This window comes from Melanerpes formicivorus, unplaced genomic scaffold, assembly GCF_026170545.1.
Source record: "Melanerpes formicivorus ecotype bairdi unplaced genomic scaffold, bMelFor1.0.p_v2 SCAF_292, whole genome shotgun sequence".
NCBI lineage: Eukaryota > Metazoa > Chordata > Aves > Piciformes > Picidae > Melanerpes > Melanerpes formicivorus.
In genome coordinates this window covers 103528-129518 of record NW_027142644.1, presented here as the reverse complement: position 1 = coordinate 129518, position 25991 = coordinate 103528, and the positions used below count along the sequence as shown (strand labels likewise).

The following is a 25991-nucleotide window of genomic DNA, read 5'->3' as shown; positions in this document are numbered from 1 at the left end:
TTTAAATGAGAAACCCAGCAGACTTGGCTCTGGGGTGAAAAAAAGAGAGAGTAACATTTTCTTCTGTGTCTGATACAGATTTATAGAAGGTGAAGGTAAAAGCTATGCTATGTCACCATCCAGAATTAAGCAAAAGGTGGTGTTGAAGGGAGGAGAGGAATGAGTCGATGAACATAAGCAGAAGCTCATTTTACATCCAAAGGACAACTGCCTTTGAGTTTCCTGATAAATAACATCACTCAGGTGTTTTAGTTGGTTGTTTCAGTGTTTCTGCTCTTGAGCCTCTTGATTCTTGAAAGAAATTAAATCATTTCTGGCAATTCTAAAAAGTATTCCTGCCTTTCTTCTGAGTCCTAGCCCTAGATATTCTGGCTTTGTAGGTAAACATGAAGTGTTGTTCATGTAAGACACATTTCAGTCTCATTTCAGCCCTTATTTATGCAGTTTGTTGCATGAGAGTGGGCTTCTGTACTCATAAAAACTGGCTTTAATGCTCATTTTGATCTCAAGATATCCATCTGTGTACATTTGGAGGCAGATGTGGTTCAGTTGGTAGTGCCTAAGACCCTTAATGGGAAGGTCCTGAGTTCAAGCCTGCAGTGGGCAGTAGTGTCCTCCCTACTCTAGTCATGAGGTCTGTGGTGACAAGTTGGACTCGATGATCTTTGAGGTCCCTTCCAACCTTAGTGATACTGATACTGATAACTTGTTGCAAGATTTAGTCTGAAATGTATTTTATCTCAGATATTTGACAACAGCAGTATTAGTGAAGATGTGCATGGCTAAAGATTTATTGGTGCTTGAGAACTGTTAAAACTACTGTATGGTCTTGCTGTTTGTGACATTCTCACTGCCAGTAAAAATTATTTTGTCTTGAAATGAAACATTTCCTTAATTGTGCTTCAATATCAATACTGGGAATTGGCATCCTGTTGATTAATTTCTCCACCAGGCAGCTACTTTCCTGGCAATGTAGTTCCACTATACCATGCTGAAAGTCATAGTCTGGCTAATTTAGGGAAGAATCTGGGTAGTTTGGGTTTTTTTTCCCCTTTTTTGGCCTTGTAGAGTGCTGCACAGAAAGGATTCCACTGAGATGAGTAGGTGTGCTCAGGAGGCTGTTTGCTTGATATTAGCCTTTGAAATGATAATCAAATATCATTGGCAAAAATAAACCTAAAATCTATTTCTATTTTGCACGATGACTTTCATCAGCTGCCAGGTAATGATGGGTGAGTGTGCTCTGTGAAGGAAGGTGGAGGAGGACCTGGCTGTGTTCTGGAAGGTTTTGACAGAAATAGAACGCTTCAGGGGTGATTTTTGTTCTGTCCTGGTTTGATACAGTTTGGGACTCTTGTTTTGAGGTTTGCATCGTGAGTTGGTTAATGATAAAAACTTGTTACTGAATTTCACCTGTAACTGTGTGTCCCTGGCCACCAGAATAAATGGAGACTGGCCAACTTCCATAGCTGATCAGTGCCACTATGCCAATGATTTAATGCAGAGAATATTACCTGGGCAAACCCAAGAAGCAGAGCTGTGTTCCGTCATTAAAATCAGAGAAACTTGTTCACAATGCAAAACCTTTCAAGTAATTTTCATCTTCTGTGCTTGCACTTTGCTTAATTTTGAAGAACAAGATGACCAGCAAGATGGCCTCTGGGAAAGCCCCTAGAAAAGATTTCTTAAGTGTGTCATTTAATCATGTGAACTGTCTCTGACTTACGCAGTTATGCATATTTCACAGAACATTTGGGTCACCTTATGCTATTCTTCTAAACTTGCTTATCATGACATATGTGTCAATCATGCATCTATATTAATCACTTTATGTATCTCTAACACTGCTGGGGATCACAAAAGCTCTGCAGATGTCTTTATCAACATTCTTTGGAGCTGAATACCAAACCAGTCTAACTATGTAATTACCAAATCTCCTTCACAGAATGTCAGAACAGAGTCGTGATTCTCAGAACATTCTGGTTTAACAAGTTAGGTCGTCATTAGACTTCTGCTGTCTGTTGCTGTCTTTTACTCTGTTAACACTGTTGGAAAAATAGATCATTTCTTCTTTTGCTACAACAATCTGTCAAGTTCCCAAACAAGGGAGCGCTTTTGAGAATATGGTTCCTCTTTCTTTTCTGTGACACCGCTATGCTATGAGCATCTTTAGGTAGTCAGCAGCTCCAGAAGCAGGAACTTTACAGACATCAAATACTGTAAGAACTGACATAGCCTGGGCTGCATCAGGAGAAGTGTGGCTAGCAGGTCGAGGGAGGTGATCCTCCCCCTCTACTCAGCCCTGGTGAGACCCCACCTGGAGTACTGTGTCCAATTCTGGAGCCCCTATTACAAGAGGGATGTGGAGGTGCTGGAACGTGTCCAGAGAAGGGCCACGAGGATGATCAGAGGGCTGGAGCACCTCTCCTATGAGGACAGACTGAAGGAGTTGGGGCTGTTCGGTCTGCAGAAGAGAAGGCTCCGAGGTGACCTAATTGTGGCCTTCCAGTATCTGAAGGGGGCCTACAGGAAGGCTGGGGAAGGACTTCTCAGGATCTCAGGTAGTGACAGGACTGGGGGAAATGGAATGAAGCTGGAGGTGGGGAGATTCAGGCTAGATGTGGGGAGGAGGTTCTTCACCATGAGAGTGGTGAAACCCTGGAATGGGTTGCCCAGGGATGTGGTCAAGGCCCCGTCCCTGGAGGTGTTTAAGCCCAGGCTGGACGAGGCTCTGGGCAGCCTGATCTAGAGTGTGGTGTCCCTGCCCATGGCAGGGGGCTTGGAACTCGATGATCCTTGTGGTCCCTTCCAACCCTGAATGATACTATAATACTATGATAGCAGACACTGGTAAAACTGCCACACAAGGCAGATGTAAGATTGATGTCCACATCCAATTATCAACGCATAAAATGTGAGACCAAGCACTCTGTAAATGAAGGCTTTCTGTGAATTTGCAACCTTGCAGCCCTTCTTTGCAATAAACTAGTGTAAGATTTTAAACATAAGGGGGCTAAAAAAAAGGATAATGGGAATTCATGAAAAAGAGTTTATGCTGATGGAGCATTGTTACATGAGGCAAAGCAAAAAATTGCACCTCCTGTGTGAAGTCAGGAATAAAAAAGAGGAGACAGGAGAGTGAAACACCTTCTGCTGGTTCAAGAGGAGATGATGAGCAGAGCTGTTACTTTTGGACAAGCTTTGATACAAACTCATAGGCAAGCATATTTCTTTTTCAGTATATTAACAGTTTAGATTACCATATAGATAAAATTTTTGTCTCTTTCCTCCTCTGAATTACCCCAGAAAAATGTCACGCTTCCTTCTCTTGGCTTACTAAAGTGAAAGAGAATTGTTTCAGTGGATCCCCAAATGTGTCTTTGGACAGGGTGTCCCATCCGTGGAATTTCATGCCAGTCCTATTTTCATCAAAGTCATCTTCCAGAAAAGTGGAATGTACATAACAGAGTAAGTCCACATTCAGAAGGTGTTACAGCACTCTTAGTTCATGGCCCAAAAGCCACACAGTACAAGTTTTGCGAAGAAGGCAGTATTGTCTTGAGGTTCCAAATGTGTTTTGGCCTTTAAATCCCTTGTGTTTAGTATTTTCTGTGATTAGTTTAAAGCTGTGGCTTTGCAGAAGACTGATTTCATTTGATGGAACACCTTAGGCATTTTGTGCTACAAACATTGCTGCGGGCTTGAAGCATGGTATAAACATTGTCTTTACAGGTGTCCTGGGGCTTCTCATCGAAGGCTTGCTCTGGAGAGAAGGAAAACGAGCAAGCTGCAAACAGAAGTGGAGGGCGAGAGTGGTCCTGGTGGGACAGAGCAGCCTAGCAGTTTGTCTTCAGATGCAGATCAGGGAATAGTGCCAGTCGAGCAGAGCTTCACCTCGCCCGCCCTTCCCGCGTGGACAGATGAGCCCAGCACCGACAATCCGCCTTTTGAAGAGAGCACAGTAGCAGACAGTATGTCATCACTTATCTTCTCAAGCCTCTTCTATCAGATGTGGAAACATTTGTGGTGTCAGAGCCTGTCTCTTGCCAACCATGAATGTGCGCTTTCATTTTCTGCTCTTCTCTCTGGCAAGTCCTGGAGAAATATTAGTGGGGTTTGGTCATCTGCAAGTATGTAACTGGGATAAGGTCACAGTTAGGAAGGAAATACACATCTCAGAGCGTGTGCCAGAGATCATGGTGCTGTATCACCCTTTATGATACCATGGTGCACTGGCCTTGCAGTGAGATAGAAGGAGTTTATGTTCTGTAAAACTGCAAAAGTTGTTTTCTAAGATGAGATTTCTTTTCCCCTCTTTCCCTTGACCGTATCAGCAGCTTTCCCCCACATGGAATGCTGTCCTGCTCAAGCAAAAAGGCAGCTGAGTAACTTCTGCATCCATCTGCACCAAACAAGCAGTGACATCTCTAGCAACTGGAACTTTAGAGAGGAAGCATTGAGCCTTATCACAGAGGAAGGTGGTCCTGTCCCCTTCCTCCTCCCCTGTATTTTGCCGTCTTTTAGCATCCCTCCTTTAGTTGTCTCCATGCTTGCTTCAGAAATGGGCTCTATACCTGGTAACTCAACAGCAGCTCCTAGTGCAGTTATGAGAACTGCTAATGAGGAGTCGCGACCAAATAATGCTCCATGGACCAAGCCCTAAACCACGTACTTACTATCATCATCAAATGTAAACACACAAGTGATCAAATTGGAAATTAAGAGTATGAAATTTGCTATAAAAGACGAGATCCAAAGGGTTCAGAATATCCTTTTCCAGTACAAGTAATGCCATTTCAAGAAGCATGGATGCTACTAAGTTGTTAGAGAGCTGTTCCTAACAAGCTAGGTGATCCAACAAGTAGTGGAACTAATCCAGTTGCACTTGTTTAGTTTGTTGTTAAGCTGTTGTTGTGTGGCCTGTCTGCATTGTCCTTTGGTGTTTTGCTTTACTGAAAGTGAATGAGGTGTAAAGGATGTTAATCATCTTTCTTTTTGTAAAATAATTGGCAGCAAATCAACAGCCACCTACCTTGCCCGAAGGAGAGATCACCACGATTGAAATTCATCGGTCCAATCCTTACATCGAATTAGGAATTAGCATAGTGGGTGGCAATGAAACGCCTTTGATCAACATTGTCATTCAGGAGGTTTATCGAGATGGGATCATTGCCAGAGATGGAAGACTTCTTGCTGGAGACCAAATACTTCAAGTATGCAACCTAATGACGTATTCTGTCTGCTTGCTTTCAATTCAGTCCTTGCAGAACTACCTGTTAAATGAGATGGGAGATTTTCCTTGTCAGACTTTGTTGTGTAAATGTTACCTTTAAAATTATCAGTTGGAAGGTGAGTTAATATTCAGAGCAAAGCCTGTTGTTCTGGTGCCTTTGGTTATGATGCTTTATGTTGTTTGTCAGACCAGTCCCTGGGATTGTTTTTCCTCCTTGGTATCTCTTATCAGTATTGAAAATAGAAGTTCATTTTTCTGGTTTTGGATGTTGTGGGACCTGGTCTTTAGGCATGCTTTCAGAAGGAACCCAAGGTTACTTCTGGCTAGCAAATTGGCATAACTTGTCCTATGTAAAACGCAATTTCTGTGTTGTAAAGCTGAATTCATCTGATATATTAATCTGGCTTCACTGTTGTTACCTTCCAATAGTCTTGGCAGTTGACCTGCATCTGAAGTATGTGCAAAGGTGTCAGTGATGTTCTTCAGCGGCATGACTTGAAGCAACATGCTCCAAATAAGAAAAAAAATTAAACTGCAAGTTGATTGTGTATTTTTGTGAGGGTTTAAGGTAATTAGGCAGGCAGTGTAAAAAGATCAAATTATATTTTTGAGTTTAAATTCTGTATTAGGGGCAAGGGTTGTGCATAGGACTCTGAAGAATGTCACCGAGTTCTGCATAAGCAAGGCACTCCTCTGGCTTTTTTATATTTGTTTCAAGTGGAATGATTAAAAATAGGTTACCAGCATTTCAGAATGACTTCAGTAACAATGTTTGCTTTTGATCTGATAGCCTAAGATCAGTCCAAAATTAGTATCATTTCATGTTTCTGAAATCAAGTTGATAGAAGTAGCTTAAATACTGTAGTTACCCTTGGAATGAAATTAGTTTGCACTTCAGAAGCTAGAGTCCCTTTTGAGAAATGTGCCTTTTTACTCTCTCAATGTCTTAGCATAGTGGCTGGCCAAGAACACAACCCAAGAGGTTTCCAAAATGTTGCCTTTTTAACAAGCAGTTGCAGACGCTGATTGAATGCTGCCTAATTTATTTTGATACTCAAGGGCTCTCCTTGATTGCTAGAATAGGGAACTTGAGCTTCAGTGAAGCTTCGTGAATTATTGCTTTTTGGGCAGGTGTCAATTACAGTTTCCAAAGCTCCAAGTGGCAATACATTGACTATAAATAGGATTTATAAGCAGCAGCGAGTCTTCTCTATCAATGTGTGGCACTGAGGCTGTCAGATGCTAAGGGGATGTCCATGAGAGTCCTTCTGTCGTGCTGAGGAAGAGGTTCACGACACAAATGCCAAACCCTCTGGAAGATATATCATCTTTATTGCTTTGAATTTACCTGAGCAGGTGCTGAGCTGTTGTACTAAAACGAGCAGACTCGGTCTCTGCCAGCTGTAATTAAGCACAGTTAGATGCAGCTCAGCGTGCAAGCTTCATTCAGTTGGACATTTCCAAAAATGTCTTCAAAGGCTTTTATGAGCAGTAAAGAGTGAAAAGAAAGCCAGAAAGGACTGTGAGGTGAAACTCAGCATTTTCTTGCCCAGTCAAACAAGAAATATTACCCTTTTAAGATCCGAGGGAACAGCATTTTGTAACAGCAGCATAAAAGTGTACGTTGTCTGCAAGGCGTAGATAGGTGACGAACATTTTCAAAGTGCTCCACAAATTGTCCCTTTTTTTCCTGCTGGACTGTGACTGTAATTCATGTAAAACATGTCCTAATGAGAATGTCTTTCCCCAAGAAATGCTAAGGCTGTTTTCTTCTGAAATTGTGAACTGCCTTGCAGAAAGAAGAATTGCATTTTATTGCATATATTCTTCTGTGCCCTTTGAATGCTTCCATATTTTATGTATTTACTTTAGCTAGCAACAGCTAAAAATAAAACTAGATTCAATTTAAAGGCTCTGATGGATGGGCCCCAGTGAGTTTTGCTGGTAGCAGTTCTAAATGTTACTTCTCCTAGCTACGCCTCTTCTTCCCTCTGCCCAAGGTTACAGCCTGTCTTCGGGCAGTAGCAGACCAGGGCATGGCCGTGATGCAGTGCCTGAGCTCATGGTGCTGCCAAGAGCAGTGGCTTTGTAGTGAACATCAGGCTGGAGGATGGAGGTGGCTCAGGGAGGGCCACCTTCACTGCTGGAGTGGAAGCCTCTCACAGGGGTAGGGTATTGGTTGTTGTAGCCACTCACCCCTTTGCTGTGCTGAAAACACCACAGCCAAATGGTTTGGCACCAACCTGTCAGAAGCATGATGTAAATGTGGTGGCTATTGCGCATAGACTTCTGGGTCCTTCCTTTCTCCCTTTGTCTTTGTTTTGTTGTTGGGTTGTTTTGGGGTTTTTTTGTGTGTGTATTTTTTTTCTTCTTCTTTTTAAGTGTTTATATTACTGCTAGATGGTGGGAAGCTGCAAGTTTATCTTTCTACTTAATTAGGTTGCACAGGAACCAGGTCAGTATATTCCACTCGGTGTTAGCTTCTACCTGCTGAAATTCTGGAGCAGGGGTTCCTCAATCAGGCAGCAATAATACATGCTAAGGGTGAATTTTTAGTGTTAGCTTTGAACCCCTTCACACAGAATAAGGCAAATACAGCTTTTGTGCTGGGTTTTGTGGTGCTCCTGTTTTCTGCCAGATCTCATTGCACTGTCAGTTTTTGTCTTAACTTTATAGCACGAGAAAAGGCTCAAGATTACTGAGCTTCATATCAGTGAGACACATTAACAAAGAATTTTTGGTTGTAGGGAGGGAAGCACAGACTTGTTAAGCTGGAAGACACCTTTAAGATCATCAAGTCCAACCAGCAACCCAGCACTGCCAGGTCACCACTAAACCAAGGCCCTCAGCACCACATCTCCATGTTTCTGAAACCCCTTTGAGGATAAAATTGTTCCTTGTCCTCCAACCTAAAAACCTCCCCTGGGGCAACTTGAAGCCTCTTGTCTTGTTACTTGTTCTGTGGGAGAAGAGGCCAATCCCCACCTCAGTCCAACCTCATTTCAGGTAGTTCTCCAGAACTCCCTGAACAACTCCAGGTCCCTTTGCTGCTCCTCATCACACCTATTCTCCAGACTCTTCACCAGCTTTGTGGTCCTTCTCTGGACATGCTCCAGTGCCTCAATGTCTGTCTTCGAGTGAGGGGCCCAAAACCACTATTCAAGGTATGACCTCACCAGTGCCCTGTACAGGGTTAGGATCACTCCCCTGATCCTACTGACCACGCTATTGCTGATGCAGGCCAGGATGCTGGTGTCTTTTCCACCTGGGCATGCTGCTGGCCCACATTCAGTTGCCGTCCACCAGTGCTCCCAGGTCCTTTTCTTCTGTGCTGTTTCCAGTCACTCTGCCCCCAGATTTAATCTACTTTCCATTTACAACTGAATTTTGAGTGTTACACATTACAAGTCTAAAACTCTGACTTACCATTAGACATAAACTTACTTCAGAGATTTGGATATGGGGCTCTATAGCTATTATTTTTAAGTGATGTGGGACTTGACCCTGAAAACACATGAAAAGTTCTTGTCCTGGAGAATAAACAATATAAAGATCTAAGGAAGACAAGTGTAGGAGACCATGAGAGCAGAACCCCTCAACTATGACGCCAGAATGTTTTCCATTATAGAGATGTCACATACATGGTAAAAGGCCTAAAGTTGCACCAGGGGAGGTTATATCAGATATTAGGAAAACTTTATTCACCAAAACAGTTTACAGGCACTGGAACAGGTTGTCCAGGGAAGTGGTTGAGTCACCATCCATGGAGGTATTTAAAAGACATGTAAGGTCTTGGTGCTAAGGCACATGGTTTAGTGGTAGACTTGGCAGTGGTAGGTTAATGGTTGGACCTGATGATCTTAAGGGCCTTTTCCAAGCTAAAAATAGATTTTGAATATTGAGTGGCCAAAGTGGGTTTGCAGGAAAGGATGGAAGGACAAGAGAGAAAGCCTGGCAGGGTCAGATATGTAGGTTGCTCCAAGGCTGGTTTTGCAGTGAGTTCTGAACAGAGTTTGGAAAGCACTTTGTTTCCGTAGTTAGGAACAATTAAACACAAGAATACATCATAGAAACATATCCTGCAGGTTGAGGGAGGTGATTCTCCCCCTCTACTCTGCTCTGGTGAGACCCCACCTGGAGTACTGCATCCAGTTCTGGAGCCCCTATTACAAGAAGGATCAGAGAAGGGCCACGAGGATGATCAGAGGGCTGGAGCACCTCTCCTATGAGGACAGACTGAGGAAGTTTGGGCTGTTCAGTCTGGAGAAGAGAAGACTCCAAGGAGACCTTATTGTGGCCTTCCAGTATCTTAAGGGGGCCTACAAGAAGGCTGGGGAGGGTCTTTTTAGGGTGTCAGGTAGTGATAGGACTAGGAGGAATGGAACAAAAGAAGAAATGGGTAGATTCAGATTGGGTGTTAGGAAGAAGTTCTTCACCATGAGAGTGGTGAGATACTGGAACAAGTTGCCCAGGGAGGTGATGGAAGCCTCATCCCTGGAGGTTTTTAAGGCCAGGCTGGATGTGGCTCTTGGCAACCTGATCTACTGTGAGGTGTCCCTGCCCATGGCAGGAGGGTTGGAAATAGGTGATCTTTGAGGTCCCTTCTAACCTGAACAATTCTATGAATCTGTGATTCTATGTTCAAGGCCAGATTGGATGAGGCCTTTTGAGCAACCTGGTGTAGTGGAAGGTGTCCCTGTCCACGGCTGGGGGGGGTTGGAACTAGATGATCTTTAAGGTCCCTTCCAACCTGAACCGTTCTATGAGTCATTCTGATTCTGCTGTTCCTTTGCAGGTGAACAGCTTTGACATAAGCAACGTCTCTCACAACCACGCTCGAGCCGTGCTCTCCCAGCCTTGCTCGGTGCTGCACCTCACCGTGCTGCGAGAGCGGCGGTTCGGCAGCCGCACGCACAGCCACGCGGACGCCGCCGGCTGTCCCCGGGAGGACAGCTTCCAGGTGACGCTGCACAAGCGCGACTCCAGCGAGCAGCTGGGCATTAAGCTTGTGCGCAGGACGGACGAGCCAGGAGTTTTTATTCTCGACCTTTTGGAAGGGGGCTTGGCCGCTCAAGACGGCAGGCTCTGCAGCAACGACCGCGTGCTTGCGATTAATGGACATGACTTGAAGCATGGGACACCTGAGCTCGCTGCTCAGGTTATACAGGTAAGGTGCATTCCCTACTTGAGGCTTTTTCTCTTGGGCAAAGCCTGGGGTAGAACCTCTCCTGGACAGAACAGCTTGTGTAATGCCTGAAAGCCTGCAGTTGTAAAAGTCTAGATGTTTTATAGATGTTGCATTTGCCTCGTGCAATACTTTCTGGACCAGATGTAAGCAGGCAAAGAAGTTTATTCCATTATACAGCCAAGTTATAGAGCCTATCAGAAGGCACAGGTGTCACATCTCAATTGGTCATTTTCTGCTGGCATACATGTAATTAAGGCATACAATAGGTCAAAATAACAAAACAATATTTTAACACATCCAATCAGATTCTGCCTAGTTTCTCTCCTTCAGTTACAAGTGTTTACATTACTCTCAGAGTCAAAGACAAAACATAGCTTTCTCTAACTCGAGCAAAGGCAAATCTTCCCTGTAGTCTTCTAAAGCTATCCAAAAACCTCTTCCCACATGCAGTGATACAGTTTGCTCAAGCTGTGCAGGGGGAAGTTTAGGCTTGATCTTAGGAGGAAGATCTTCACAGAAAGAGTGATTGCCCATTGGAATGGGCTGCCCAGGGAGGTGGTGGGGTCAGCATCCCTAGAGGTGTTTAAGAAGAAACTGGATGAGGCACTTAGTGCCATGGTCTAGTTGATTAGAAAGGTTGGACTTGATCTTGGAGGCTTCTTCCAACCTGGCTGATTCTGTGATTTGTGCTCTGCAAACAATAGTGCAAAATAGGGTCTGCTTTGGCAGCTGGCAGGTAACTTCACCTCCTCAGAAGTGAAAAGTACGTTACTCTTCCCTGGCATGCAGTGTGAAATTTAGAAGGCTGCTTTTGCGAGCAAGGAGCATACTGCATCGCCCATTGTTTAGCAGAAAAAGAGCATCATTATTATATTTATGTATGTACATATGTAGTGTGAATTTTTAATCTGTCAGTTAAACTCTACCAAAGTGGGCTTTGTTTTGTATTGATTTTCCTGTTTGTGGAGTTGGGGTTAAAACAGGAGGGGGATTTGTCAGACTGTAGAGGCAAGAGGTAGCAGCTGGGAAGAAAAACTACAAGTCTTCCCTGAGTCTTGTGCAGTAAAACTCAATTTTCTGAGTGTTCAGGAGAGGGCTGTTCTCAGTGTCTGTCTCTGTTCTGGAAACAAATACTACCCAAAGCTTGATGCATTCTGACATATGATCCTTTCCTGTTCCCACAAGAGAACCTTTACTCCATGCCTTTTTCCCAGTCTGTAAGGAAACATCTGCAGCACATTGCAGCTTCCTGCTGATGGGACGTTGGTGAAAACTGCTGTGTCTGAGTTAGACATCTGGTAACTGAGTCTCCTAATACTCCCCAAACCCCAAAGAATTTGATGGTCTGCTCATAGATAACATCTTCCTTGGAAGTCTCTGGGAAGTCCCATAAGTGTTCAGAGCTTCTGACCAAAATCTGCAGACCCTGGAGCTGTCATGCAGGCATTTCTTTGTTACATTGCTACACGCTGCAGAAGTTCGCAGAGGCTGCAAGTGGAATTGAGTGATTTTCAATGTTTGGAGTTTTGTAACACAAAGTAAGAAGCAGTCCTTTTGGCAAAGGATTTCCAGCTGATGTAAATGTAACATCAGAGGAAACGGACTAGAGTGTTACTATCATCTCCATTCTGGAGGGAACTGCAAGTAGCAAGTAAGGGACTTTGCAAGTCTAAGCAGTTTGTGGCACCCCCAGGAAATGGAAAACAAGTTTTTCTGTTGTTATGTTTCATATTTCATCATGTTTTTATCTCCATCTCTGCTAATAATCAATATCCTATCAACTTCTTTACTTTGTTTTATGTATTTAACAGGCTAGTGGGGAGAGAGTGAATTTGATCATCTCTAGACCTATGAAGTCGCAGACAGTCAGTATTATCCGAGACACAGGGACTCACAACAGCAGCTCACACCAGCACCAGTCACAGCAGCTGTTTCACAGCAGACCCAACTCACATAAGGTTGGTGTTTCCAGGAGGTATAAACACAGATTTAGTCTTGTGAAGATCTAAGTGTTGGAAGCAGGGGTTATGTCTTCTTTTACAGCTACCTTTGTCTTCTTTTATATTTTTTCTTTAAAAGACATCTTCCAAGTACCCAAGTCCTACATTATGTCTGGAGTGGGAACAAAAGATATGCAACATCATTTCAGGGTTTTTTTGGTTGTTTGGGTTTGTGTTTTTTTTCCTGACTGCAGTGAAAGCAGCAAGTTCTCTGAGCTCATAGAACTATAGTTGTTAGACTTACCTAAGACAGTGGTTCATGTGTTACTGCTGCATGGGAGAGCTGGCATTCAAGAGCCACTGTGCTGGCTCCAACCAGCAAGAAAAGAAGGTGTGGTGCACATCATCCAGCATATAAAGAGCACGTTGAAGAGCAGCTTTCCAGCAGATCAGCATGGTATTCTTCCCTGAATGCAGTATTCTGCACTTGCCCTTGCAAATTTAAGCAGGTTTCTCTCCACAGAACTCTCCAGCCTGTCCAGGTCACACTGAATGGCAGCACAGCTTTCTGGTGTGTCAAGACACTCCTCCCAGTTTGGTACCATCAACATCCTTGCTGAGGGTACACTCTGTCCCTTTGTCTGGGTCATTGATGAAGATGGTGATCAGGGGGGAACCCAATACTGATCCCTGGGGAACAACACTAGCCATGGGCCTCCAACTAGACTCTGCCCCACTGGCCACAACCGTTTGAGCTCTGTCCGTATATCCTAAGGATTACAGGATTTGAACCTACTTTCCATCTGCCAATTTGGGTTGCATTCATACTACAGTTCCAAAGCTTATCTGTTGGCTGAGCTGATTTCCCTCATATATTAATACCACACAGTCTTTCAAAGTCCTGTGTAACCACAAGTGGGCCTTCCCTATCTTTAAAACCATTTCTCTTTCCCTCTTCTCTGATAAATCTACAGTTGGCTTAGAAATCTTGTGGCTTAAAAAGTGTTTATATAATTGCATGGCACTCGCCACTTAGTCCTAAAGCCTTAAGAAGGAGCTGGCTTTATAAGCTATGGTATGTATATAGACAGATAGATACATACATATATATGTGATCAACATGTACCTATGAGGAGCAGAGTGAGTCAAAAGGAGCATCTCGCATTGGAAATCCAAGAATGCAGTGCTGCCATTTTCCAAGAGAAAGGACAGAGGAAATCTGAAGCAAATTTGCACTCCTTAGTCCTTTTAAAACCTTTCTGTTAAAGTGCCAGAGTATAGCTTTGGGGTGTATTGATTTGGTGGGGAAGACCACCCCACCCCAGGCCGCCTCACAACGTCAACACCCAGCAACATCATTCTTGCTTTAGTTACAAGGGCAGTGGACCCAACATTGCCCTTGGCTCAATTGCATGTGCAATGAGGTGGGACAGTCAGGCACTTTCTGACCTTGCCTACAGGGACAGTGAGTTGAGACAGTTTGGTACCTTCTTATCCTGGTGTAAATACAGTGAGTTGAGATCAGGCACTCCCTAACCACACCTGGAACTCCTGTTGCCTTTGAAACATACCGGAGATCCCTCCTGCCCATATCTGAAGCCCACTCTGGAAGTTGTCAATATCACCTGACAAGAATTGCAGCCACAGTGGAAAAATACTGACCAAAGTCATAGGATCATAGGATGTTAGGCGTTGGAAGGCACCTCCAAAGATCATCAAGTCCAACTCCTCTGCCAGAGCAGGGCCATAGAATCTAGCACAGGTCGCACAGGAACACATCCAGAGGGATCTTGAAAGTCTCCAGAGAAGGAGACTCCACAACCTCTCTGGGCAGCCTGTTCCAGTGTTCCGTGACCCTCACAGTGAAGAAGTTCCTCCTCATGTTGAGGTGGCACCTCCTGTGCTGTAGTTTAGATCCATTACCCCTTGTCCTATCACAGAGTGCAACGGAGAAGAACCTGTCCCCTTCCTCTTGACACTCAGCCCTCGGATATTTATAAACATTTATTAAATCCCCTCTAAGTCTTCTCTTCTCCAGACTGAAAAGCCCCAGGGCTCTCAGCCTCTGCCCCTAGGGCATGTGCTCTAGTCCCTTAATCATCCTGGTAGCCCTCCATTGCACTCTCTCCAGCAGATCCTTGTCCCTCTTGAACTGGGGAGCCCAAAACTGGACAACCATCTTGTGACCCTATAAATAGCAATCCTTAAGTGGGGCCCTTTGGAGCTCTCTGGGATCACAGCAGCCACCAACCTGTCTTTCACAATGGAAGATCACCACCAAAGAAGGAATTATAGTGAGTAATTCACTATAACGTGATCTCAGGATGCTCAAAGGTTATTGAGGTCTGTGGTGACAGGTTGGACTTGATGATCTTTGAGGTCTCATCCAACCTTGGTGATTCTGTGAGTACCAAAATATAATCTGCAGATAAGAAACATCTTAATCATAGGTTAACCTCTATACCTGTACGTGTGTCTGTATGAGATTTAATGTGGAGACTTTGTCGAATCTTTAACTGAATCACTGTGTTTGATTGTAACAAATTATTGATTATTGACTAAGTGTTGGTAGGGAATTGTACAGTCTAATTCCATGATTTGTTAGTGTTAATGATCCTCAAATCATTGCTCTTCCAAAGTTACACAAGACTCACTCCAACCCAATCCTGACTTGATCTCCCCTATCTCTGTATAAATAATTTCTCCGGATCCCCATGTAAATCACGCCAACCTGATTCCAACTTCCTGTGTTCCTTTCACATAGAATGAATTAGAGTGAACCTTGCCAGAAAACTCTGCTGTGCTTTTATACATTTATTTTTAAACCACTTCTCTTCCTAATATTTTTGTCAGTGATTCTCTAAATGACCTTAAGCCCTCCACTCCCTCCACCCACAATTTAGTCGTGTTCTGTTTTGGTTGTGGGTTTAATTTTTAACAATGTTATTTATCCTTGTCAAACAGGATCTCTCCCAGTGTGTTACATGCCAAGAAAAGCACATTACTGTGAAAAAAGAGCCACATGAGTCTCTGGGAATGACAGTGGCAGGAGGCAGAGGCAGCAAAAGTGGCGAATTGCCCATCTTTGTGACAAGTGTGCAGCCTCACGGGTGTTTGGCAAGAGACGGCAGGATTAAACGAGGTGGGGCTTGGCTTTCCTGGTGGCACGGGTGGCCTCTGATTGTTGTGTGATGAGTACGTGCTCTGAAGTCAGGTGGTGTCAGGAAACTTTTCACTAATGTGGGGAAGTCCTGATGGATGCTTCTTCATGTTTCAGTAATGGAAACAGAGTATTTAGTATCGCACCTCCATCTCTTCTAGGAAAAGGATGTTTAGAGAGTGATGGCAGGGGAAGCAGCTAAGACCAGGAAATGCCTGGTGGAATTCTTTAAAGCTGACAGTAATCCCCTGAGCTGAGGGTCTGGTGCAATTGCCTCTACTGCTATGCACACATCCTGGTTTTGTGTTTAATGTGGTGGGCTGGGCTCCATCTCTCTCTGAGAAATCTCTGCTCTTCAGTGTGATATCTGAACAGCAGAGATGCTCTGATGACAGGTCACAGGTCACTCATGCTCTTTACCTCTGAAGCTACATTAGGCTTGACCCTAGCTCCTGAATGCCTCCTTATCCTCTGGGACAGCTTGGCTTTGCACCCATCAGTGTTCCTTGGCTTTGCAGAATGAAACTGAGAGGTGGAGGTCAGACTCAGTGTAGGTGAGGCTGGCCTACCTGATGGATAGCAAAGCATTTGGTGATTAAAACCAATTGTGTCTTAGGCGAAACAAAGGCTGCCCATGGGATCTCTGTGACTCAGAGTTTACTGAATTACAGATTTCACAGATTCCTAGGAAAGAAATGTAGGGGAAAAACTTCACAGATTGCAAATTTAAAAAGAACAGTGTGGGAGCATTCTTATATGCTTCTGAGAGAGGGAGTTTTGCACCCACATACCAACGGATATTCTTTCTTTTTCTGTACTACTATGAGACGCACACTTGATAGAAGAATTGCAATTGATCTTTCATTGTGTAACATGAAGTAAGCACAGCAGAAACAAATGGGATTTCAAGTTAAGCTGCACCTCAACTGTAGCTTTCCCTGGAAAGCAAAAGCTTTTAAAAAATCAGTCTTATTCCAAACGTGGCCCAAGTGTTCACACGTTCGCTTTGTTTTTCCTGGCTTTCATCAGTGAGCGAGACAGTGTGTGAAAGAGGAGTCTGTCACTTCTTGGACAGTAAATAACATTCTCAATTGCATCTTAAAGCTTTTATAAATTATTCTGAAGTAAAATAAAATGCTGGCAGGTTTTTTTAGTGATTATCTTTGCGGAGATGCTTGCTCGCTCTTTATTTGTAGTGTGCTGGGGGGGGGTTGTGTCAGCCTTTGCAGTAGGTTTTGAATGCTGTTTTGTTCTGAGGAGCAAGTTAGAAAAAGCAAAAGACCTAAAACACCCTGTGGAGCCTCACTTAATCTACAAGAGCTGGTTATTTTGTGATGTCTCTATTGTTCCTTCCATCATTCTTCCTTCCCTTTTAAAGTTAGGGTGGACCTGAAATCTGTTACTGGAAACAATTATGGAGTGGCATCTGCAATAGCAGTTGCAGCTAGCTGAGATTATGAGGGGCTTAGGTAATTTCTGCCTCAAATTTTCAAGGTATCATTGTATGCATTGTTTTGGTATTAGCTTCTCTGCTTTTGTCTCTTCTCCCTTTAGTACAGGGAGGTCAGGGGGAGGCAGGGAAGGAGAAGCTGGTACCTTCACCTGCTCTTTGACTGGGGGGGTTCTTGTGCTGTTTTGTAATTGTAAATGCCTGTCAATATAGTAAATCCTGTATATTTTGTACATATTCATTGCATTCCATTGTAAATCGTAGTTTTGGCTTGTAAATACAGCTTTCATTTGCTTCCAGTGGGTCTGGTCTGGCAAAGTTAATGTTGGGGGGGAAATTTCAACCCACCACATTACAATGCTATACAAGCCACAGCACTGGTTATGTGGAAACAAATGATACTGATCCAGCTTAGTAGCGCAGTACGTTAGTTTTTCAAACCAGCAGTGTAAAGACTCGGAGCTATTTGCAATGCCAGGCTGTCTCAGCTCCAAAAGACGCAGTACTAAGTGAAACCCTAGCGTGGGAGGTGCCGTTGGCAGGAGCAGCTCCCCCAGCCTGACGTGTTCTCTGTTGCACCTTTCAACAGGTGATGTGCTGCTGAACATCAATGGCATCGATTTGACTAACCTAAGTCACAGCGAGGCGGTGGCCATGCTGAAAGCTAGTGCTGCCTCTTCAGTAGTTGCCCTGAAAGCCCTGGAAGTCCAGATTGTAGAAGAGCAGCCCCAGGCTAATGAAGAACAATTGAGTACCGTCAGTGAAAATGAATATGATGCCAGCTGGTCACCATCATGGGTCATGTGGCTGGGACTTCCAAGGTACAGAATTAATTGATAATGTTGTTAGTTACCTATTTGAAGATAAGTCCAAGAGAGATATAAAGCACAGACCTTATTAGTTGCAGCACATCTGCCTGTCTTTCTGCCTGACCATCTCAGTTATATTCGTTTGGCAGTGTGCTTACAAATCAGACTGTGAACAGGAGCAGTGTTTCCTTAGGAAACTGGGTTTCCCTTCTCTCAAACCATAGTAACTACCCACGTGGATGAACACAAGGCATATTTTCTGTTTGTTTAGCCACCTTGTAACTTTCTGTAGAATATCCAAAACCAGAGATATTGTTAATAAAAACACCATAATTATAGACTTCCTGTTCTGACATGGGTCTCTTGTGCACAAGTGAGCCTGTAGTTACAGATCCCCATGGCTTTTTTTCAAGAGCAGACTGCTGTCTCTGCCAAACACAAAAACTCATCAAGATTTGCAGTTAGCTGCCTCCTCCTGACTAACCTGCAGTCTGCTGGACATCACTGTGTTTCATTTTTACGGTCCTGTTTTTCACTCTCTTGTGGCTACACCTATAAACTCATTCCAGCACTGCTTGCTATCAAGAAGTGTTCTCACTACAGCAAATAATGTTATTAACTTCAGTCAGGGCATGCAGGTTAATTCCTCTCCCTCTTGATAGTTACCACTCTCAGGTCGGTAGTTTACACATAAAACCACGACAAGAACAAGCTGTATTGGTAGCAGAATGCAGATGAAGATAACAGAACTGGCCCTCCAAAGATTTCCCACTTTTTCTGAGGTCCTTTAGCAATTGGTTTCTTTTCAGTCATCTAGTCTCAGTAAATAGCTCTCAGCTTTGGTAATCATACTTCCTTTCCATGCCTCAGAAGTGGCTTATTGCTTCTATACATACTAGAAAGGCCCATGTGTGGTTCCTGAAGTTATGCAATGCATTGTGCTGTTATTTGTTAAAGGAGTATTGTATATTGGTAAAGAACTTGGCATCTTTTTTTACCCCAAAGTTAATTTCTATGGGGTTTTGTGTGTTTTGTGGTGTTTTTTTTCCCCCAGAACTTACAGTTACTGCCAACTTCCTTGGCAGTAATTAAATTTCACTGGGGGAGATAACATATACCAATATAGTTAGGGAAGCATGATCTGAATTATTTACATTCTGTGTCATAAAATGGCTAATCATACATAATTTTATTACTGGTGATGCATCAGTTTAGAGGTAGTGAAGATGATGCATGGACTTTTAGATCTTAAAGTAGAAAATGCCTAAACTGCTGGGGGTGGAAGAGAAGCTTCTCGTGTGTTTGACTTTCAAGCTGAACGTGTCAGGTGTCTATTTTCTACCCATGTTCTTGCTACCTGTGAAATCCCTCAAATGCCATTCTGTTACTGTCAGTTTACAGAGTTAACTGTTTAAATTATTATTTTAGCAGCACATTATTTCTTCTAAAACACTTTTCTGTCTCAGGATTGTGGGCACTTTCGGTGATTGGTTTAAATATTGCGAAATTGCTGTGGGAACGGAGGTCTAATCACCATCCCTTCCCTTCTCTTCCACACTTAGCACAGTGGTAATGATGTGACAGCAGGTGTTGTGCCTGCTATAAAAATACCTCTGTGTGGTCTACATGGCTTTTTCTCTCCCTGTTCATTCCACAGCTGCCTACATAGCTGCCATGACGTAGTACTGCGGCGGAGCAATTTAGGCAGCTGGGGTTTCAGCATCGTCGGCGGCTATGAGGAGAACCACACGAACCAGCCTTTCTTTATTAAAACCATTGTTCTTGGAACTCCTGCCTACTTTGATGGAAGATTAAAGTAAGCTAAAATAATAGTAGTAATAATATTAATCATCATCATTATCATCATCATCACTTTTAAATAGTTACCTGTTGGTGCAACTGATTACTTAAGGAAATTTGCTGTAGCATCTCGTGCTGAGGGAATCATGCAGACCAGTAGGGCTTTGCCTCCCTGTTGAGTGTGGTGCAGGGTAGTACAGGGTGTTGCTGATGAAGAAAGGATGTCTGTCAGCGATGGTGCTTGTGCTGGCACCTCTGCATCTGCCACCCTCCTCCTTGGCTATTGTGCTGATGTCACCGGCTGTCTCTGTCTTCCTGGCTTCTTTAGGCCAAGAGACATTGCAAAATGACTATGTGCAGAACCAGCTAGTTTGTAACATTTGTGTCTCCCTAGGGTACAGCCAAAAAATTAGAACCTATGTAAAATGGGGAAAACTAATTTATCCTTTCATATACTTTTCAGAAGCCACTGGTACTGATGATGGGTGCTGCTGCTTTAATGGAAAGGAAAGAAAGTAGGCGAAAATGTCAGTACCTCTGGAAAGACAATTAAGGAACCAGTTCCCTATGTCAGTGCTCTGAGAGCCATTAGATGGCAGGAAAAACACTGATAAACGAGACATGTTCAGCTGAGGCCCTCAGGATGAGGGGAGCTGAAGCACTTGCCCTACAAGGAGAGGCTTGGGGAGCTGGGGTTGCTCATCTGGGAGCAGAGGTGTCCTCAGAGGCACCTAACAGCCCCTTTCAGTACCTACAAAGGGATTACTGAAGAGTCGGAGCCCAGGCTTTTCACAGTATTGCAGGACAAGAGGAAGAGAGCAACAGGCACAAGCTGAGCAGAAGAGGTTGAGACAGGTTATAAGGAGCACCTCTCAGACAGTGTCACAGATTGCCCAGTCTCTGTCCTTGCAAGTTTCTGAGACCAGGCCATATAAAGCCCTGAGCAACCTGGTCAGATCTCACAGATGACCTTGCTTTAAGCAGGACTAGACATCCTGAGGACCCTCCTGACCTTAAAGATTGTATGGTTCTACTTACACATAATGTTAGGATGCAACCCTGAGGTCTAATATGTGTGTATGCATCTTAGCTTTAGGTAGAATTAGTTCAGACCCAGGACTTAACTGTTCCTATTAAAGGTTCTCTTGATCATAACCTGATCTTATGTGAAGGTGGCAGTGACAAACATGGAACTTTATGTTACGGTTTTTTTACGTGTAGATTTACTTACAAAGTAACTTAAGCAAAAATGTACTTATGCCTAGAGCCTTGCCAGTAATTGATTTTTCAGTTCAATGGCTAGATAAATAAATGAAAAAAATAGCTTGGCTGAGCACACAATTAGATTTTTGTGGACAACTGGGAGACAGTTTGGATTAAATGAAAGAATTCGGTTCAACCCAAAGTATGTAATTTCCCATCGGTGAATTAATAACTAGAAGTATTCACGCAAATGGAAGTTCAAGTATCATTCCTGAGAGGAAGGAAAAGTGGTTGTGGTCACTCTGACCCCCTTGTAAGCAATGGAAAAGATGCTCTTGTATGATATTGTGATAGAGTACACTCTGTTCAAATGTACCAAAAGGGACCATCAGCAAGGGAGAGCTCCTTAGAACTTGCACCATGCTCTATTCCAGGGCAGGGCTTTTTGAAGCTGTTCTGTTTCATTTAGATTATCTGTGTTGTTTGGTTAGAGAGGAAGGAAGCAAGCAAATTACTTTACAGTTCAATAGCTAAGACAGTTTTCTGCCTACATTATCTGTCTGGTGTGATTTTATAGAAGGGGAAATAACTTCAGCAGAAAGGCTGGATGAGTGAGACCCTGCCCAGTGAACTGTAGCATCGTCCTTTGGGTGGTGGGTCCCTTGGTTTTGGCAGAGAAGTGCCATTGAAGGCACATTCAACTGGCGTTAGTCACACCACTTTTGCTTTCTCTGCTTTAACAGAGGGCACCAGGAGACCTCAAGAGAGCATCTGTTTGCCATCCATTTTCATGCCTCCAATAGCTATGAGGATCAGTTTCAGGAAAAGTCCTGTCTGATATCCAGAGACATATTCAGCTGCTCTGGGGTATGCCAAACAAACTCAAATCACAGAGAAGAGCATGCTCAACGTAGGAAAAACTTAGATGGGGGGTTTTGAAGCTTCTTTTAAGCTTGTAAAAACTGAAACTGAACCCTTTGAAGTCAATTTTCTATGGGCCATCAAACAGCACCTTCCCAGATTTCTGTTCCTCAAAACCACAGAGATGCTACAGATTCTCAGTTGAGCCATTGGTTGAGGGAGATTTCAAGCTAAACAGTTCAATTTGACAAAATCATAAACCACTGAAAACAAGGTTCTTGGTTGGAATGTGGTTGGTAACTGTAGCTTTACTTACACCTCCTGTGGTAAAGGCACATTTGGTGTAAATGTGTTGCAGTCCACACAACCAACCACAAAGACTTCTGGCAAGCACATGCTGTCCCATTTTCTTCTCTTGGCTCCATTAGATCTTTCCAACTCTTTTCATGCTTCCCTGCAGGTCAGCTCTTAACTGCAGAACTATCTTTGTGTTAGAGTTGAAATTTAGTGATCTGGGAAATGCCCAGATGAGTTACAGAAACAGACTTAAAATCTAATCCTTTCGGCTTTTTTAGCCACACTGCCAACCTGATGCAAACCAGTCACCCCAGCAATGAAATGCTGCTTGTTGGTGTGTACTAGTTACTGCAGAGCAGGAGTTACCATCTGGGTTATTTTCTTCTTTGTGTTTTTCAGGTGTGGTGATATGATTGTTGCTGTAAACGGACTGTCCACGGTTGGAATGAGCCATTCTGCACTTGTTCCTATGCTGAAGGAGCAGAGGAACAAAGTAACTTTAACTGTCATTTGCTGGCCTGGAAGCCTCATATAAATGTGTGAATGACTTTGGTTCAAGCAGTGTCTTTTTTCTAGATAGCTGGCACAAAAATCTCCATCCTTTCTTTCCATATTGATACAGCTGGTTATAAGTAGGGCCAAAACTGCTGTATTTCTTCCTTTTTCAAATGGGCCTCTCAGACTTCCTTTATATATCTTTCCATCCTGAAATAGCCCTTTCTGTTTGCTGTATCCATTGCTGATGCAAATGAAAATATACAGGAGCTCACAGAGAAACTCCTACTCTGATATGGCTGTCACTGAGCTTTCCCTGTCAGGCTTGTAGAGTCAGCAGAAGAACTTAGTGGTTCTTTGGGTTTCTCTGTTATATGTGCTCAAGTTATACATCATATATAAACGTAAGAGCCACGTGCCCATTCTTCCCTGCAAGGAGAATGTGTGTCAGTACTGCAGTGACACATCTGTCTGCTGCTGTAATCAAAAATCTCTTCCCAAAGGTACTCCTCTTCATTTCTTAAGCCTTCCATTTTTGGCTCGGTATTTCAAACTGATTCACATAACCCATCAGAAATTATAACCCCCCCCAACCCCGCCACCCCAAAGTTTTCTAGCAGGGCATCAGTGTTCATAGAACAGTAGGATAAAAGCCTGATATTACTGGAATTTTTATAAAGTGCAATAATTGGACTCTTTGTTAGGAAACTTTAATATATTACAGAGTTTGTATCCTATAATGACAAGAAAAATGGGAGTAATAACTGTTGCAACGCTGGCGAGAGTCCCCGTGCCCGAGGCCACCTTTGAGTGAATGGCTTGCAGTGTTAGACTTTTACTTTACAAATGAATGTTTTGCTATGTCAGAGACTTTTGATGAACATTTTTACAGAGACCATTTTTACCGTTTCTATTGTAGTTGTCAGCTCTCTTTAGGCATGTGTGGAAACAGGACTTTGACTTGTACTTTCTAAATGGGGGGAGAATTATTTCCAGGAGAAAAAAAGAAACCAAAACAAATCAAAAGGGCGAGCTGTTAAGAAACCATGCATTGTGGTTTAGAGGTGGGCAGGCTAGAAGGAAGGCTCTTTGAATTCAAGTCCAACTGCAAAGCAAGCTGCAAAGTTCACTTTTATTCTGTCACCTCCTGACAAATGTGCAAATGCCTTGGTATCAAATGCTGAAACGCTCTCTCTTGCATTTCAGGATACTTTGATGTTTTGTTCTGATTTTTTTTCCTTTAGAAAGCACCTGCTATTAAGTTGTCGGTAAGAGTAACAGTATTTATCTTGGATTGTACTTAGCATTTTTACAAACCAACCTGTAACCCCTAGACTTTGCTTTTTCCATGATATTTGCAAGCTAAGCACCCACGCGTTGAAGCAGCGACAGGGTGGAGCGCAGCAAGGAATGTGCTGAGCGGGAGCTAACCCTGCGTGGTGTCGGTGTTCTATGTATTTCAAAACATAAGGAGAAAAGAGCTTCATTTGTAAAAGCCAGGTTCCCAACCTGAACTGATTTGATGAATGACCTCTGTATTGTATTATTAATTACCAGAGAATGTATTTGAGAATCACAGCATAGTTCCATTGTGAAGCATGACCTTTATTTTCAGGCTCGGCTGGGTGTAATATCGGGGCGTCGTTATCGCATGTCATTAACTTGAGTAGCTTTGATTTCAAGAGGAATAAAGTTACTCTTTTGCAAAAAAAACAAAACAAAACCACCACCAAAAAACAACACTGTAACAAAAAAATCTCATGAATGAATGAAGTGGTTTTATTCTTCTCTGTCATGTATGCTCTCAGTGTCCTCAATGTGCTCTGCAGTATATTACTGTACTGAGAACTTGTGTTTCCGAGGCAAACACCAAACTTATTTGATACTCCAACAGAGCTAAGAACAAGTTTCCTCCCGTCCCCAGATGCTGTTTATGCTTTGCTCCTAATGCAAAATTATTGTTGGGTTTGTTTGTAAAGTACACCTTGAGTACTGTGTCCAGATCTGGGCCATTCAGTTTAAGAAAGATGTTGAGTTGCTGGAACATGTCCAGAGGAGGACAACAAAGCTGGGGAGGGGTTTGGAGCACAGCCCTGTGAGGAGAGGCTGAGGGAGCTGGGGTTGCTTAGCCTGGAGAAGAGGAAACTCAGGGGAGACCTTGTTGCCATCTACAACTACATGAAGGGAGGTTGTAGCCAGGTGGGGGCTGGTCTCTTCTCCCAGACAACCTGTGACAGAAGAAGAAGACACAGTCTCAAGCTACACCATGGGAGGTTTAGGCTGGATGTTAGGAAGAAGTTCTTCACAGAGTGATTGGCCATTGGAATGGGCTGCCCAGGGAGGTGGTGGAGTCAGCATCGCTGGAGGTGTTTAAGAAGAGACTGGATGAGGCACTTAGTGCCATGGTTTAGTTGATTAGATGGTGCTAGGTGATAGGTTGGAATTGATGATCTCAAAAGTCTTTTCCAACCTGCTTAATTCTGTACTCTGTACATCTTAGTGTAGACTGTAGGGAAGATTTTGGCATATGTACTAGATTTAATGTTGTGGGGTTTTGGTTTGGGTTTGTTTTTTTTTTTTAATTATTCTAAAAATCAGGCTTTTCAGTCAAAATCCCTGCAAAAATCAGATTTTTAGCTTTATTCTTTTTTTCCTCTCATATAAATACATAGCAAAAGCCTGAACTGTGCAGTTTTGTTTCTGTGGGCTGTAGCTTTCAATCAGAACGTCTAGCGATAAAACCTTTCTGAATTAATTGCCTTCCTGAATAATCTTTCCCCTCTCTTTTGTAGCTGCATAGTTGGATTTGGTTTTCTGTGCCTTCTGGTTTAAATTATTTCAAGATTATTACCTTTTCTTTTTGTTGTTTTTTCTTTTTCTTCCCAGATATTGCTCTCTGACTGTATGGTATTAATGAAGGATGGATGAAAATAAAAGTTCATTCTACTCATTGTAATAACTCCCCGGTATTGTCTCACTCTTTGCAAAAGATATGGGTAACTCAATGAAGACTTAGTTTAAAGATGCTTATTTTTTCTGTGGTTTATCATAAATTACAGTCAGTGAATGTACCAGAGGTGTCTCAGGGCAGGCTCATCCTGCCTGGGTAAGATACCAGCTGTTTAACCAGTAATCCCAGCACTGAGAAGTGTTTCTAAAGTAGGGGTGCGCTCTGTGCCTTATGGTACTTTGCCACAAGCAGCATTTCATCTTTCCCCCTCAGTGCCAGCTGGTACCAACCAGCTGGAGGATGTTTTCACGGCATAGATTTGATGCAAGGAGACAGTCTTGCTGGAAACATCAGATTTACAGCTGAAACTCGAGCCTCCTGGTGATCAATCCCCATCTCCATGTCCTGTGGGCAAGTATGCTCTATGTTTAGACATCTGTGAAGCTGGAATGAGTCTAAAAGCAATTTCTTAATGATTTGCAGTAAAGTTGCCCAGAACCTGGATTCTTCTTCCTTGCAATAGTTACTGGGTTAGAAATAGGTGAGTTCCTTTATAACAAAACCATGCCTCTGTACAGAAACAGAGAAGAAACCAGCTGCCTCTG

The 25991-nt window shown here is 43.2% G+C and overlaps 1 protein-coding gene across 5 annotated transcripts in view; it reads left to right on the top strand.

Moving 5' to 3' along the window:
• Window positions 1-25395, top strand: part of LNX2 (ligand of numb-protein X 2) — a 69238-nt gene extending 43843 nt beyond the window's left edge. For all 5 annotated transcript variants that reach the window (XM_068170196.1, XM_068170199.1, XM_068170200.1 and 2 more), the window contains exons 3-10: window positions 3733-3971; window positions 5014-5213; window positions 10029-10400; window positions 12233-12379; window positions 15326-15503; window positions 17561-17792; window positions 19438-19596; window positions 22341-25395. In XM_068170196.1, the coding sequence (XP_068026297.1) occupies window positions 3733-3971; window positions 5014-5213; window positions 10029-10400; window positions 12233-12379; window positions 15326-15503; window positions 17561-17792; window positions 19438-19596; window positions 22341-22476 (1663 nt within the window). In that variant the 3' untranslated portion in view covers window positions 22477-25395. The remainder of the gene's footprint in view (window positions 1-3732; window positions 3972-5013; window positions 5214-10028; window positions 10401-12232; window positions 12380-15325; window positions 15504-17560; window positions 17793-19437; window positions 19597-22340) is intronic.
• Window positions 25396-25991: the final 596 nt, after the last annotated feature.